This window comes from Larimichthys crocea, chromosome XX (assembly GCF_000972845.2).
Source record: "Larimichthys crocea isolate SSNF chromosome XX, L_crocea_2.0, whole genome shotgun sequence".
NCBI lineage: Eukaryota > Metazoa > Chordata > Actinopteri > Sciaenidae > Larimichthys > Larimichthys crocea.
This window is the reverse complement of record NC_040030.1, coordinates 18,112,390-18,128,682: the sequence shown is the minus strand read 5'-3', so window position 1 is coordinate 18,128,682 and position 16,293 is coordinate 18,112,390. Positions and strand designations below refer to the sequence as shown.

The 16,293-nt window shown below is 44.3% G+C and overlaps 2 protein-coding genes across 4 annotated transcripts in view; one reads left to right on the top strand and one right to left on the bottom strand.

The window, feature by feature from the left end:
- LOC104933190 (receptor-type tyrosine-protein phosphatase beta) overlaps positions 1 to 7,096 on the top strand; it is a 30,441-nt gene extending 23,345 nt beyond the window's left edge. For all 3 annotated transcript variants that reach the window (XM_027272217.1, XM_027272218.1, XM_027272216.1), the window contains exons 32-40: positions 3,988 to 4,069; positions 4,179 to 4,269; positions 4,861 to 4,937; positions 5,045 to 5,179; positions 5,321 to 5,443; positions 5,535 to 5,698; positions 5,834 to 5,969; positions 6,048 to 6,168; positions 6,278 to 7,096. In XM_027272217.1, coding sequence (XP_027128018.1) covers positions 3,988 to 4,069; positions 4,179 to 4,269; positions 4,861 to 4,937; positions 5,045 to 5,179; positions 5,321 to 5,443; positions 5,535 to 5,698; positions 5,834 to 5,969; positions 6,048 to 6,168; positions 6,278 to 6,300 — 952 coding nt within the window. In that variant the 3' untranslated portion in view covers positions 6,301 to 7,096. The remainder of the gene's footprint in view (positions 1 to 3,987; positions 4,070 to 4,178; positions 4,270 to 4,860; positions 4,938 to 5,044; positions 5,180 to 5,320; positions 5,444 to 5,534; positions 5,699 to 5,833; positions 5,970 to 6,047; positions 6,169 to 6,277) is intronic.
- A 3,745-nt stretch (positions 7,097 to 10,841) lies between these two features.
- On the bottom strand, positions 10,842 to 15,177 carry LOC113748369 (calcium-activated potassium channel subunit beta-4-like). Its single transcript, XM_027291876.1, has 2 exons — positions 14,734 to 15,177; positions 10,842 to 13,884 (listed from the first exon to the last, which is right to left on the bottom strand). The coding sequence occupies exons 1-2, from the start codon at positions 15,015 to 15,017 to the stop codon at positions 13,563 to 13,565; spliced, it is 606 nt and encodes a 201-aa protein (XP_027147677.1). The 5' UTR covers positions 15,018 to 15,177; the 3' UTR covers positions 10,842 to 13,562.
- Positions 15,178 to 16,293: the final 1,116 nt, after the last annotated feature.

Below are 16,293 nucleotides of genomic sequence, written 5' to 3'. Positions count from 1 at the left end.
GTTTACGTGCTGAAGACAGAAGGTTTGTTACGTGTTGAAGACAGAAAGTTTGGTTACGTTTTGAAGACAGAAAGTTTAGTCCGTGGTTGAGACTGAAGTTGGTTACGTGTTGAACGCCTGAAAGTTTTGTTACGTGCTGAGACAGAAAGTTGTTACTGTTTGAAAAGTTTGATTACGTGGCTGAGACATGAAAGTTCTGTTTACGGTGGTTTGAAGTTTGTTACGTGTTTGAGACCAGAAGCTGTTTGTTACAGTGCTGACGACAGAGAAGAGTTTTGTTAGTGCTGAAGACTGGAGTTTGTTACGTGCTGAAGACAGAAAGCTTGTTACGTGTTGAGACTGAAAGTTTTGTTGCCGATGTATGAAGACTGAAAGTTTGTTACGTGTTGAAGACTGAAAGATATTGGTACGTGTTTTGAAGACAAGAAAGGGTTAGTGCTGAAGACTAGAAGTTCGTTAACGTGTTGAAGACTGAAGTTTGTTACGTTGGATGGACGAGCGAAAAAAAGTTTGTTACGTGCGAGACCGAAATTTTTGTTTACGATGCTTTTCGAAAGTGTGTAATAAGTGTCATGGAGACTGAAAGTTGATTGTTGACGGTTGCAAGTTTGGTTAGATAAGCGTGAAAGACTAAAGTTACAGAGTTACGTGTGGGAAAGTTTGTTACCAGGCAAGTGGCTGAAAGACGGAAAGGTATTGTTAATTCGTGTTGTGAAGTGTAGAGCGTGAAAAGTTTGGGTTAACGTGTGAGGACTGAAAGTTTGTAACGGCAAACTGCGGAAGACAGAAAAAGTTGTTACGTGTGCAACGACAGAAAGTTGGAGCTAGCGTATGTTGAAGAGGAAAGTTTTGTTACTGCGAAGATGCGAAGACAGAACGTTGGTGTACATGGTTGACGACAGAAAGTTATTGGTATACGCGTGTTTCCATACAAAAGTTGGTTGACGTGTTTTAAAGTTTTACACACGTGTTATCGGCTGAAGGACTGAAGGTTTGGTCGATGGGGAAAGTTTGTTTCCGTGGCAATGAAGACCTAGACGCCCGTTTGTTAGGCGGGTAGCAAGTATTGTTCCGATGTGATGACCCCGACAACTCAAGTGTTACGATTGGCCTTGGGAAAAGCAGGTTACGTGTTACGACTTAAATTTTTCTTACGTGCTGAACGACAGCCCCGTGTGTGTTCCGTGGTGCCGCCCTGCCAGACAGTTTGTTCCGTGCTGAATGACAAAAGCTTGGTTACGTGTCTGAGAGGAGAGAAAGTTTGTTACGTGAAAATTTGAAGACTGCCAAGTGTTTACGTGTTGCAGACCGCGACAAGAATTTGTCGTGATTGTGCCATCGAAAGTTTGTTACGCTGTTGAAGACAGAAAGTTTGTGTACGTGTTGAAGACTGAAGTTTGTTACTGTGAAGCAGAACGAGTTAGGTTTACGTGTTGAAGACTGAAAGTTTGTTACGTAGTTGAAGACAGAAAGAATGTTTATGTTAACGTGCTGAAGACGCAAGTTTGTTAGTGTTGAAAATTTTTGTTACGTGCTAGAAGACTGAAGTTGTGTTACGTTTGAATAAAAGTGGAACTTAGTTACGTGCTGAAGACAAGAAGTTTGTGTACGTTTGAAGACGAAAGTGGTGTTACGTGCTGAAAGACAAAAGCTTGTTAACGTGTTTGGAAGGACGGAAAAAGACTTTGGCTTACTGTTGAAGACTGAGAAGTTTGTTCGTGTTGAAGACTAAAGTTTGTTACGATGCAAATAAGGGACAGAAGTTTTTTACGTGTTGCAGACAGAACAGTTTGGGTTAGTGTTGAAGACGAGAAAGTGTTTGTTACGTGCTGAGACGAAAGTAATGCGCGCTACAAGGAAGTAGCAAGCGCTACAAAGGTTGCTGACGTTTTACGTGTTGAAGACTGAAGTTTGTACGTGCATAAATTAATTGGTGTACGTGCTGGAGAAAGAAAGTATTGTTAAACGTGTTGAAGACAAGAAAGGTGTGTTCGTGTTGAAGACAGAAAGGTTTATTGTTACGTGCGAAACAGAAAGTTTTGTTACAAGTGTCATAAAGACTGAGAAGGGTTTGTTACGTGCTGAAAGTGTTGTTTACGTGCTGAAGATCGAAAGTTTGTTACGTTGCTGAAAAAGACAGGAAAGTTGTTAGATGTTTGAAGAAAAGAACGTTTGTTAACGTGCTGAAGACTGAACGTTCGTTACGGCTGAAAAGACAGAAAAAGTTTGTTACGTGCTGAAAGGGTGTTTGTTACCGTGCTGAGGAGTGTGTTTACGGTTGAAGACAGAAAGTTTGTTACGGTGCTGAAAGTTGTGTTACGTGCTGAAGACAGAAAAGTGTGTTAGCGTGCTGAAGACAGAAGTTGTTACGTGGCTGAAAGTTGTTACGTGTTGAAGACAGCAGGTTGGTTACGTGTTGTGGGAGACAAGAAAGTGGGTTTGTTAATCCGTGTTGAAGACAGAAGTTTGTTACAGTGTGGAAGACAGAAAGTTTGTATTCGTGCTGAAAGAGTTTGTTACGTGCAAGAAGAAAGATTATGTGATACGTGCCTCGAAGAACAGAAAAGTTTGTATACGATGTTGAAAGGTTTTGTTACGTGTTATACACCGGAAAGTTATGGGTATAGCGTGTTGACGACGCCCTTATGTTACGTGCTGAAGCCCGAAAGGTTGGGTACGTGCTGAGACAGACGTTTGTGTACGTGCTGAACGATTTGTTCCCGTGTTGCACGACCCCAGTTTGTTCCGCGTTGCCTCCAGACCGTCTTAGTTCCGAGGTTGAGACAAAAGTTTGTTCCGTGCCTGCAAAGTATTGGATAATCGTGATTACTGAAGACAGAAAGTTTGTTTAAGTGCTCGAAGACGAAAGTTTTGTTACGATGCTGAGACAGAAAGTTTGTGGTACGTGCTAAGGACTGACAGTTTGTTAGTGTTGAAGACAGACAGTTTGTTACGGGCTGACAGACACGCAAGGTTGTACTGCTGAAGGACAGAAAGTTCTTGTTACGCGTTGAAGATCAGACAGTCTGGTACTGACTGAAAGTTTGTCTACACATTGCTTGAAGACAGAAAGTTTGATATACCGCGTTTAAGGCACAGAAAGTTTGTTACGCAATGTTCTGAAGATACAGACAAGATCTTGTTACGTGCTGAAAGAGTGGTGTTACAGTGTTTAAAGACCGAAAGGTGGAATAAGCGCTAAGGATTCACCGCGGAATAGTCTGAAGACAGAAAAGTTGGGATTAAAGAGTCTTGGTAAGCGTTGAAGACAAAAGTTTGTTAAGAGTTGAAGAAAAAAGTTTGTTCGTGTTGAAGACAGAAGTTTGTTTAACGTGCTGAAAGTTTGTTAAGTTTGAAGAGAAGATTTTAAGTGGTTTGAAGAAAGAAAGTTTGTTACGTGTTGAAGAAAGAAAGTTTGTTAACGTGTTGAAGACAGAAAGTTGGTTTAAGTGCTGAAAGTTTGTTACGTGTGTGAAGACAGAAAGTTTGTTAACGTGTTGAGACAGAAGTTTTTGTTAATGTTGAAGACAAAAGTTTGTTACGTGCTGAGGACAAAAGTTTGTTACGTGTTGAGGGAAGAAAGTTTGTTACGGCTGAAGACAGAAAGTTTGGTTACGTGTTGAGACAGAAATTTTGTTACGGGCTGAGAAACAGAAAGTTTTTTTGTTTAAGGTGCTGAAGACAGAAAGTTTGTTTACGTGTTGAAGACAGAAAGTTTTTACGTGCTGAAGAACAGAAATGTGTTTTACGTGCGAAGACAGAAAGTTTGTTACTGCTGAAGACAGAAAAGCTTGTACGTGCTGAAGACGGACAGTTTTTAATGCTGAAGACAGAAAGTTGTTTACGCGTTGAAGAAACAGAAATGTTGTTACGCGTTGAAGACAGAAAGTTTGTTACGTGTGAAAGTTTGGTTACGTGTTGAAGACAGAAATATGTCTGTCTCTCTCTCTCTGTCTGTCTGTCTGTCTGTCTGTCTGTCTTGTCCAGTCCCATCAAAGCTTGTCACTTTGAGTCTCATCTCACCAAACTTCAGGCCGACTCGAACTACCTGCTGTCCGAGGAGTTTGAGGTAAAACAACGTTCAGGATGATTCATAATGTTGACGTGTCATTGAACTGTCTCGAGTAAATCGAGTAAATGTACTTAGTTACTTCAGAGGTTCGGCTTCATGTTTTCAGGATCTGAAGGACGTGGGCCGCAACCAGACGATGGACGTCGCCCGACTGCCGGAGAACCGAGGAAAGAACCGCTACAACAACATCCTGCCATGTTAGTGTGTGTGTGTGTGTGTGTGTGCGTGTGTGTGTGTGTGTGTGTGTGTGTGTGTTAAATGAAATGGGTTTTAATTTTCTCTCCTGCAACACAAACATTAAGTCGATTGTGTTTGTACGGAGCTCGATATAAAACCTCCAAAGAAGCCAATCAATGTGAAAATCATTATCATGACGACACCGTTAAGAGCTTTAATTAACAGGATGGCACCTGTTCCCATGGCGACCGTGATGTACCCAGCAGCCTGAGGGTCGAGTTAATAAAAACGTTAATAACTTGCAGATGACGGTTTGTGTTCAGACCAAACTTCTGTCTGCGACCGTTCGTTTTCTGTAAGCAGAGCTTATTTTAATCCATTAATTCTTCTAATTTATTATATTACGTCACGACTGATCGATTATTAAAGTTTTTTGTTGATCAGCTCGTTTTTATATATACGTATATTATAACAACTAAATAATCGAGCGCCTCGTTTTCGTTCTGCTCTACATGTGTGGTTCCCGCCCTGTTTCATTTCAGCTGTTTGAGTCCGCGACCTCGTTGTTTCGGTCACGACTCGATTAATTAATGCATGTTTGTTTTTTCTAGATGATTCCACCAGAGTGAAGCTGTCGTACCTGGAGGACGACCCCTGCTCGGACTACGTCAACGCCAGCTACATCCCTGTGCGTACACACACACACACACACACACACACACACACACACACACAGGACAGGGTTATCAGTTTGTTCTAATGTGTGTGTGTGTGTGTGTGTGTGTGTGTGTTCAGGGTAATAACTACCGCAGGGAGTACATCGCCACCCAGGGCCCGCTGCCCGGCACCAAGGACGATTTCTGGCGTATGGTGTGGGAGCATGGTGTCTACAACGTCGTCATGGTGACACAGTGCGTGGAGAAGGGGCGGGTACGTCGTGACTAAACCGGAGATAAACCTTTAAATAACCAAATGTAAAAAGTTTGACTGTTTAGTTTGATATGATGAGCGTGTGTGAAGGTAAATGAGGTGTGTGTGTGTGTGTGTGTGTGTGTGTGTGTGTGTGTGCAGGTGAAGTGTGATCAGTACTGGCCTGCAGACAGAGAGCCGCTGTATTACGGCGACCTCGTCATCCAGATGCTGTCCGAGTCCGTCCTCCCGGAGTGGACCATCAGAGAGTTCAAGATCAGCTCGGTACGTCCTGCGCTCACCTCACCGCTCGTTAACCAATTAGACTTCTGCTGGTTCATCATAATAATCATACGTAATCAATAAATCCTGACAGGAGAGCAGCCGCAGTTACCCCCGCGTGCTGCGTCACTTCCACTACACCGTGTGGCCCGACCACGGCGTCCCAGAGAGCACCCAGTCCCTGATCCAGTTCGTCAGGACGGTCCGGGACTACGTGGACCGATCGCCCAGCACCGGAGCCACCGTCGTACACTGCAGGTAGGACCGAGTGTGTGTGTGTGTGTGTGTGTGTGTGTGTGTGTGTCCTCTGTGGACCAACAAAAAGCCCCAGAGAGACATTTCAAAGGATGACCTCAGTGTGTGTGTGTGTGTGTGTGTGTGTGTGTGTGTCAGTGCTGGTGTCGGTCGTACAGGGACGTTCATCGCCTTGGATCGGGTTCTGCAGCAGCTGGACTCTAAAGGAACCATCGACCTGTACGGCGGCGTGTTCGACCTCCGCCTGCACCGCCAGCACATGGTCCAGACTGAGGTACACACTGCGCCACACGCTGACCTCTGACCTCTGACCTGAACACGCACACGGTTAATGAATGTGAATCTTCTGCAGTGTCAGTACGCCTTCCTGCATCAGTGTGTGCGCGACGTCCTGAGGGCCAGGAAGCACCGCAGCGAGCAGGAGAACCCGCTCTACCCGATCTACGAGAACTTCAACCCAGAGTACTGCCGCGGTGAGACTGTGCTGCTGCAGGCTAGGCTAGCTGTTTCCATCTGCTTCCAGTCTTTGTGCTAAGCTAAGTCATGATAAATGATGACTTCTTCTTCTTCTGGTCTCCTCAGATTTCATCTACACCGGACGCTAAACAGACGACGGCCTCCGACTGAAACGTTGCTCCGTTAGCTGAAACTACCTGAGGAGCTAACGGCAGCTACACAGTCTGAATATTGATTTCTAATGTGGCTAAAAAAATAATCGACCCTTCATCGTTCAAACAGACTTTAAATTAGTTTTATTTTCCACCAGCTAAATTCCGTCTTGGCTGCAGACGTGTCATGTGACTTAACGAAGGAACACGGGTCGATCTCAGGTCGTTAGCGCTCGCTGATCACAGGGAAGGAAAGAGCCATGTAATGTTTCTGTATAACGTTCTCCCTCACCGCTCAGTATAAGCTGTTTATTTAAAAAGTTACACACATTGCTGTATGTAAATATTGATGTAATACTCTTTTTTTTTATACACGATACGATGAATATATTAGTGTGTGAGACGTTTCCAGTTTATGAAATCAGAACCAGTCGTCTAGTAGCAGTTTGTTTTCTAATAAAGACACGTTAAGTAACGAACATGATCAGTCTGAGGAGGAGCTCCCCGTTAAATTTATTGTTTCAGGGCTGGGAAATGATTCAATATTTGAGTTTTTCCTTCAGTGGAAACTTTGAATTATTCTAGTTTGCACTTACAGATTAGTTACATTCCCCCGATGTTCTACGTAGCACCGTTTTATGATTTCACAGACGTTTGTCGTATTGATATATATTCATATCAGAAATATACTGTATTAATATTACATCATCCAGCCCTCCAGAGGATGTAAAGCACTTTTTATAACTTGCTGTCAGGTCACTGTAAACTGGATTATTAAAACTGCTTCATCATGTTTGTGTGTTTGAACGTCTGCTTACTTTTCATTAGTTTAATATTTATTCATACACGTTTAGAACTTTGAGTTCTTTGCATCAGCTTTGTGTTTATTTTACAGTGATAAATGATCCGAACACTTATTAAAAATGTTTCAGCTGTTTTTGTTGAATTGAAATCTCTGCAGTGTCTGCAGTGCATTCTGCTGTGAACCAGAGAACAGATCCACTTCAGACCTCCACGATGTCACCAACTCAGACCAGAACCAGAAGAAACTTTCAGACCAACGAGTGAAGCTTCTCAAAGTTCTCGAAGAAGAAACTGAGCGACGAGATCAACGCCACGACGACCGACGGAGCAACAGAACCTTCAAGAACTGTCAGAAACTGAAGGAGGACGTGTTGAAGAGCAGCAAAGAAACAAACAGAGAGACACACCTGAAGGAAACGGACGAAGAAGATCTGGACCTCGACCACAGAGCAGATGAAGATCGGTATGTTTGAGTTTTTTGGAAAATTCTCTTTTTTTACGATAAATCTGACTTTTTTTTTGGAAAATTCTCTTTTTTTACGATAAATCTGACTTTTTCCAAAGAAAACCGAAGAATCTGGAGCTGCCTCCACCCTCTGCTCTGCATCTGTGGAGCTGATTTTCAAACTTCTGATTTCCATATTGATCTAGGGCACACGGAGGCCGGAGCAGAACTGGGTGACCCAGATGGAGCAGCTATCAGGGGCTTAAAAGAGACGCGAGGAGTCCCTGTCAAGAGAGGCCGAGCTGAGCCCCAATCCCTCAGGCCCAAACCTCCAACTCATGCTCCCCCTCTCCTCCTCCTCCTCCTCCTCCTCCTCCTCCTCTCAGAGCTGGCAGAGATTTCTACAGAAGCAAAGTAAGAAATCATCCGACGTCCCGCGAGCTTCAAGTTCGTCCTGACAGCGAGCTCAAAGAGGAACAAACAAGTCCGGCCAGCGTACGGTCACAGAAACATATTTTTAGTAACAAGCTGCTCGGACTGACAGTTCAAGTTCAATGTGCTGAAGAGTAACTAAGTAGTTTTACTCAAGTACTCAAGACTTTAATGCCTCATCATCTACCACAAACATGGCGGCAGAGTGAAACCTACTATTCGATAAACAAACAATCAGAGATGGAAAAATCACTCGGTCACGTTTTATTTAAAACAAACTAATTACACGATGTCGTTTGTGCTTTTTTAACGAGCTTAGAGGATGAAAGTGCTCCACTTTCTTCATGATTAGAAGTTAGGTCACTGAGTTCATCTGAATTATTCAGGCTGTGGACAGACAGCGGGAGTTTTATGGTCGGCCATATTTTTCCAGAGTAAAAACTTCAGTCGATGACCGAGACTCTTTTCTGATTGGCTTCGATCTCCAGGGACGATAAGTAACATCATCGAGCAACCTGATGAATGTTTGTCCAACAACTCCAGACCATCTGTAACCGTCCTTCAGTCCTCGCAGACTGTCTAAAACCTGGACGTAGTCTCTGTGACGTCCCCGCAGACTGTCTAAAACCTGGACGTAGTCTCCGTGATCATCTGGTCAGTCGAGACACATCAGAGCTATAACGAGCGTCTTCGTCTTCACTGAACTCGTCACGGTGACTCAGTATTTCAAACAGACTCGTTCCCGTCAGCTCGTCAGCGGTGAATTATCGCCTCGACATCTCGGACGAGTCCGTTTGAGTTTTAATGGCGGGGCAGAATCTCTCAGCGCTGACCTTTTTAAAGCGTCCGTACCAGAGAGGATGACATTTAATCTGATTTTTTACACGACCAGTCCAGATTTTAAAGACCATCAAGACTTCAGGAGGGAGAGAAAAGACAAAAACTGAAAATATAAAATACTCTAAAGTCGAATTCAGCCAATTAAACACAGTCACATGCTGTTATTCAGAATATCAGCACGGCGTCAAGTGCTTTATTTCTTTTATACAACAGTTAGTTATGTTGGTACATGAGTCTATGTCAGCAGATTACTCAGAAAAACATTAATCTAATCATTCCGTGACCTCTTTGAGGGATCGCGAAGTATTTTAACCAAATATAAATAAATAAATATAATGTATGTAAATATAAGTATTCTGCAGGTTTGAGGTACTTGTACTTTACTGGAGTATTTCCACTGTTATGCAACAGAAGGAGGTCAGTGTGCATTTTTGTTGACGAATAAAAAACGTCCTCCTTGTTTTGGTCGACGATATAAGAAACAAAGCAGCATCCAGTCCTGGCTGCTCTCGAACCTGTGGCTGGAAACAAACAGCACGCAGGAGAAACACGGCGTACGAACAGACAGCGCGATCAAAAGACTGGACGTGTGGTCCTATTCCATTATTTAGAAGCAGAGGAAAAGACACGATGATAAGCAAAAAGAATATTCCTGAAATAAATAGAGACTCAAATGTTTTGACTCAAATTTTAGTCGACTAAAATATGACGAACAAAAATGATTTGTGAAAGACTGAAAGTGACTAAGAATGAACTTTGACACAAGACTCAATTGAAAAATGATTGACAACATTAACACTGCTGCACTTTAAAGAATCAGTGTATTCTCTGTGCAGACTGTCAAACACTAAATACTTTTTTAGATTTATATATATCGTATAGTTCAGTGTTACTGTGTTTGGTTTATTTAACGTATTAGTTATTTATACATGAGTCTATAGTGTTAAATTGTATATATTATAGGTGTATAGTGGTGTTCAAATGTTTTATCACTTTCTATCTCACTGACGTTTGGAGCTGCTGTAACAAAAACTATTTCCCTGTGTTTCTGATTGTGTTTAGTTATCAGTGATTTCAGTAGAGACGGTTATTTTTTGTTAACCAACCGATTATTTTTGACTTTAAATGACTCGTTTAGCATGAAGCAGTGAGGCTGGGGCGAACAGAAAAAGCTGCAGTGCGACTCAGTTTGAAGATAAAATGTGTTTTATTTAAAGATCTCTATCAGGCACTATATTTATCATCATTATCCATAAAACACGGACGAAGCGGCTACCTGGGTCACATGGTACACAGCTGAGTACAAAGGTGTGACATCAACCAAAGACAGAGGAGGAGCGTCCCGCCCGCTCGTCAGGACAGTAATCATGATTTTAATACATGAAATGAAAGACAGAGTGAGCCACCAGAAAACCAGAGGGGAGATAAATCAATTAAAATCTAATTAAAATCACATCTCTGAGAATACAACGACACATTTTGTTTTCGGGGTGAAGAAGCGGAATACAGCGTTTAGTTGCTACTGCAGTTCACAGCTTAGCATATGGCTTCAGATAGAAAACCTAACATTGTTCATCTGAGACAAAGACGACAACAGCTCATTAAGTCTCGTTAAAAATACACAGAATGCTACGTGACGCTACATCTTCTTTGGAGAGAACGTATGATTCAGGAGAGAGGACGACAGGATGGCTTTTACTCGGTAACACTCAAACGAACTCATGAACGTTTGTTTGTGATGAAAGCACAAAAACTGAAAGGAAAAGACGACAAAGCTACATCATGAAGCTACATCAGAATTTCTGCCTCCGTCTCTTTACATTCAACGTTTTTTTACACCTTGATGCAACTTTTTAAATCCTGTCGATGCTACACTGACTTGTGATCAGGTGAACGCTCTGAGATTTACAGAGTTTCCTGATGGACATTTTGGACCACCTGGAAGAAGAAGAAGAAGAGGTTTATAGGCCCGGGGCGTGGAGCAGTGTTGTGCCAGAACAGGAGCTGGATGAGCAGCTTCTATGGACATAATGGCAGAGGAGAAAAGTGAAGAGGACGCTGAAGCTAAGAAGAGAAAAGGAGAGAGTGAGCGACGTTGATGACCTCGCTCGATGTTTTGTGTAGCTGCAGCGCTGTGTGTAAAAAAACGTGTGTGATGTTTCGTCTATGAGCTCGGGTCAAACACCAAACCACAAATACACAACACAGATCTGACACACACACGACAAACTTCTTCCACGACGTGATCCACGGCAACGCTCGCCACAAGACGCGGCTGAACCTGAGGAGGAGGAGACGTTTCTACGACGACAGTGAGTTCACAGAGAACACGAGCAGCTCGGGGAAGAAGTTCATCTGCTCGGCTTTGCATTGGCAGCGGCATCACTCGGCCTCGTGTTTGTTGCTAAGCAACACGTAGGTAATTTTTAGACTGTTGGTAGAAAATTTTTGGAGACGACGCTTGAAGATCAAAAACTCCCTCTGATACAGGATGAATCATGTTTGATAGCAGATCTATTGTTAACTCTGCTGCGTGGCTCAAACTTCCCTCGTGTCAAGAAACAAGTTTGTCCAAACGAGGAGAAGTATCGGCCAAACTCCTCTTAATCATCTCAGAATACTGCGTGATGGTCCAGCACGACCACGTCTCACATGCAGCTTCATCACGAATAAATCTACATGGAGAAGTTACATTTATGACGACATCTCCACCACCTGCTGCTGTTTGCTGGTTTCCATCCGCCTTTCTCCAACCAACGGATGCAGTGACTACCACCCAATCAGTGGTGCTAAAGTAAAGTGGCCCCGGGGGCGTGGAACAGTGTTGTGTCAGAACAGGAGCTGGCCGAGTGTGCAATGTAACCGGGCCCATACGCAGATAATGGCAGAGGAGAAGAGAGCGAAGAGGACGCTAAGAAGACAAAGGGACTGACTTTTAGTCGCTGGCGAGAGCTTGGTGGAATAAACGTCTGAGAGACGGCGAGCTGGGCTTCTCGGATCACGTTGAGATCAACCACCAACAAAACAACAGCAGCAGTTCAGCTGTGGATGGTTTCAACCCTCAGTCTCGTTCGGGTCCTGGAACATTTCTCGGATGTATTTACAGTTCAGCTTGGACGTCGCTCTGAAGTGACTGAACGGGGTCAACGCGTCCTGCTTCAGTCACATGGTCTACATTTTGTCCTCATTACTGCTGAAGACCTCTGGACACCGACCATGTGTCGTGTTTTTATGTCCTCGTCCCCGGTGTTTAACATTCAGTCGTTAATGATAGAGCATCATCTCATTATCTCATTAATTAGTCTGATTCATTATCTCTGAACTGACTCGCTTTGTAATCTGGCTAAAATTTGGTTGTTGTTTGACGTCAGTTATTGATGATCCAGCCGTCAGACGCATCAGTACTTGATAATACTTGGTAACGCGACATTTTTGGCACGTCCACACCAGAATACAGGGACGGACCTGGTCTCGAAGGAAGTTTTCCCAGTTGGAGCCACTCAGTGATTCAAATAAATGAATTATTTAAATTTACCTCCAATCAATCTGATTTTAAAAATGTAAATCCTCCGTTTAACGATTTATTTGTTAATTTTCTTCTTGTTTACATGCAGTATATCTGAAATAAAGTGAAAGAATTGAAGATTTGATTTATTTGATCAGCTGATTGGAGGTAAAGTCTTCAGCAGACACGTTTCCTGTACGGATTTTCCTCTTTGCTGGTAACCGGCTCGACAGAATGAGGCCAGTGGAGCCTCAGCTGGTTTCAGACACGGCTGTCACGGTGGCCCAGTGGTTTGGACGTGTATCATGTGGGCACGGCGTCCCGGGGTCGAGGACCTTTGTACCATACATAATATGATGTGCTTTACTAATAATAATAATGTCACGTGACATATTTAAGTACATTTTGTTGATAATACTTTTACTTAAGTAGGATTATGAATGCAGGACTGAATAAAGCTGCAGAGATTGGTCAATTATTTGACGGCCAACTACTCTGAGAATCAATTCAAGAAAAATGTCCAAATTCTTCTAATTCAGCGTTAAACGTGAAGACGTCCTCGATTCTTTCGTCACATCGGGCTCCATGGACCAAACGACTGGTCGATTCCTCGAGGAAAAGGCCGACTGATTCATGGATTCTGGAAAGTTGCCGCGCTGATGTTAAACGACTGCAGAGACGAGCGCTGAAACGATGTAACGATCTGTTGCTGGATAAGAAACTCAAACTGGAAAGTTTAGTTTTGGGAATCTTCGTTTGACGCTCGTCCATCCCTCGATGATTGAAGCTGGAGGAACAGCAGCTGGCCTGAAGAGATGTCGAAGACGACTTTGGCTCTAGTTATGAACAGTTATGGCTACTGGGAGACTCGGAGGGAAAACTGCATCAACAGAAGAGCTACAGTTAGAAAGAGCGGTCCAGTGTGTCGGTGCGTACGTTCAAAGTCCTGACGCGTAACTCAGCGTACCATCGATCACAGCGCAATCGTCCTCGTAACCACTCGAGCACAGAAGAAGAAATCCTGATTAGAACCAGACGGTTCGACTCGGAGAGTCGCCGCTGATCCAGTTTGTTGAGTTAAACGAAGTCTGTAGGCATCGTGGGTTAACGCGGTCCTCGTCTCATCGTATGTCGGTGGCGTCCTCAGCCAGTCAAGTCGACTTCGCCCACCGGCGCGCCAGCTTCCGAAAAGGATTCCACGATGCGGAAAAAAAAACAGCTTCCCGTGTCGCCTTAATGTTCCCGATCGCGGCGTCGCACCGGCACCGCGAACAGCGGTAGGGTCCTCGTTGGCGACAGCAACTCGGGGTCAGAGTTCGTCGACAGGGGGTCTTTGGCCTTGTTGCCACGGCGATCTGAGGAGGCGGACAGGTCCTGGCACACTTCGTAAGAGCATTTCCTCTTCTGGAGAGCCTCGGCTCGGACGGCCAGCGAGCGGGCGCACACCGTCAGGAGCACAATGAGCGTGCCCAGAAGGAGCGACACCATTGGCCAGAGGACGCAGTGCAGCAGGACGCTGGTGTCATGGGAGCGGCGCCACAGCACGTCGTTGGGCCTGAAATCACAAGAAGGCGAGATGAACAGAAAACAACATCCTGTTTGACCGCTTTGTCATTTACTGCCACTTCCTGTAGACCTTTCAAATTAAAAGACCAGCAGGAATGGAAGGGATTACATCTTCTGAGGCTCTGTACGTTTCCCACGAAAAGTTTATACAAAGTCATGTACAACAAATACTACAGAGGTGTTTGGATGTAACTTTCACGCCTCCTCTGAAACAACCTCATATATCGAGTGTCTCGCTGTGTTTCCTGCTCCAGTTCTTCTCTAAGAGACTAAATAATATCTTATCTGTAGCATCGACGAGCTCCCGCCGGGCCCTCATTTATGAAGCAGAGTTTCCTCATTTTGATCCTTCTGGTGCAGAGATAAAAATAAAAGCAGCCAAGGTCACAGGTAAGCATCGTGTCTGAATAATAGGAGGATTAAGCTGACGCGCTAAAGGAGATCTCTGTTTTTCTCCGGCTCATCAATTTTCAGTCGCAGCATTAAAGAAAAAAAAAGAAAAAGGGGCGACATAACCTGAATAAAGACGAAGAGGACGATGAACCTGCAGAGGCCTGCGCACGGATCGCTTCCTCAAAGCAGCGCTGAATAGAAGTCAACTCACAGACTTTAACAGACCATAAATGCATCGCGGTGCCCTGAATGCACCACCGCTGGATGACTCCCTGAATCCTACTAACGCTCTTTGTGTTGAGGTCAAAGGTCACGGCGGCAAATTGAGAGAAACGTGAAGCTGCAGATCTGTAACAATCTGTCACAGCATCACACATCTCCTGTTTCCAATTTATGTGCATCACACCTGAAAGTAGACCTGTGTGTGTGTGTGTGTGTCTCTCACCTCCTCTGCTGGTTGAAGAAGCAGGTGAAGGACTGGCTGCTGACCTCTTTGGTGAAGTAATCCTCCCACCACAACACGCTGTCTTTGTTCTTCTGGTTGTCCCTCTCACAGGGAGGGACGTACGAGCACTGAGGGACAGAAAACAGATCGATGTCAGCGCCGCGGCCGTCAATGAGGCCGGATGATGAGGTGAGATGATCCGTTATTGATCCCCAGAGAGAAGATTCAGGTGTGGCAGCCACAGAAATAAAAAGAGATGCAGAGGAAAGCATGAAAGAAGTCATGGCTGCACACTCCACCAGAGCTTTGTGAACTGTTTGTGTCTGTTTGTACGATCAGGAGGCAGCACAGCGTCTTTTATTTTGAAAATCAACCGCATTCTGTGTCTGACTTCCTGTGGGTTCAGCCACTTGAGTCTGGCTCCAGAAGTGAGTCAGTCTCCATAAGTCCCCATGTCCAAATGTCCAACTTCACAGCAGAAATAAACATGTTTACAGCCTGGTACAAAAAACAGTTTTGGTCTCTGTAGCTAATTTCCCCGTTCATGACAACTGTACTGAGGGTGAATTTATATACAACTCACCTGTTCACATTATATTAAGGCTTAAAGTTATGTGTAACACGAGAGCTTTGTTCTCACACAGCAGGGGGCGCTGTAATGAGGTTAACACACGGTGACAGCTGTTATGCTGATTGGTTCATGTGGAGCGGGTCTGCGATGTTCTCTTCTTCTTCTTCAGTTTAGTTTCAGTTTCAGCTTCCAAACATAACCACACACACACACACACACACACACACACACACACACACAGTCACGTAGCAGGAGGTTGATTGGTGCCTGGCTGGTTACCGTGGATCAACCGGTTGCTATGGCGACGATGTGATTGGAAGAGATAAGGTGGGAGTCGTGGTGATTACAACCTAAACTACATCTGAGCTCCACACGAGAACAAACATGAAGCGAGACACAAAAAAACACAAAGACACAAAAAAACACAAAGACACAAAAAAACACAAAGACACAAAGACACAAAGAGTTTTCATGTCTGTTGACCCACTCTGACCTGTGATCAGGTGAACGGTGTCTCTGTCATTCGTACGTCTGTTCTCACACTATGTAACTTTGGGCTCCGGGTCGGGAGAAGTACGTAACGCTTTACGGCACTAAGTCACACAGCAGCAACTATTTCACTGATTCTGGTGAAACTGGATCATATTTTATGGAGGAAATGTTTTCTGGTTTTCCCTCTGATGTCCTCCGGCTGCTCCGCCTCAACTCTCTGTGATTTACAGAGTTTATGATGGACAGTGAAGTAAACTGCTGACAGCTGTAGCTGCTGTTAGCTCATGTTAGCTCAGTCTGTTAGCTGCTGTTAGCTCATGTTAGCTCAGTCTGTTAGCTGCTGAGGAGCAGAGCTGGTGTCGTGCCAGAACCGGAGCCAGCTGCTCAACTCAAACTCAAATAACATGTCCAGACAGGTTGCATGACGTCTGTTAGCAAAGGAGATTTGGACCGGACCAGAACCAGGCTCAGCAGCCATGATGGCAGAGGAGAAAAGA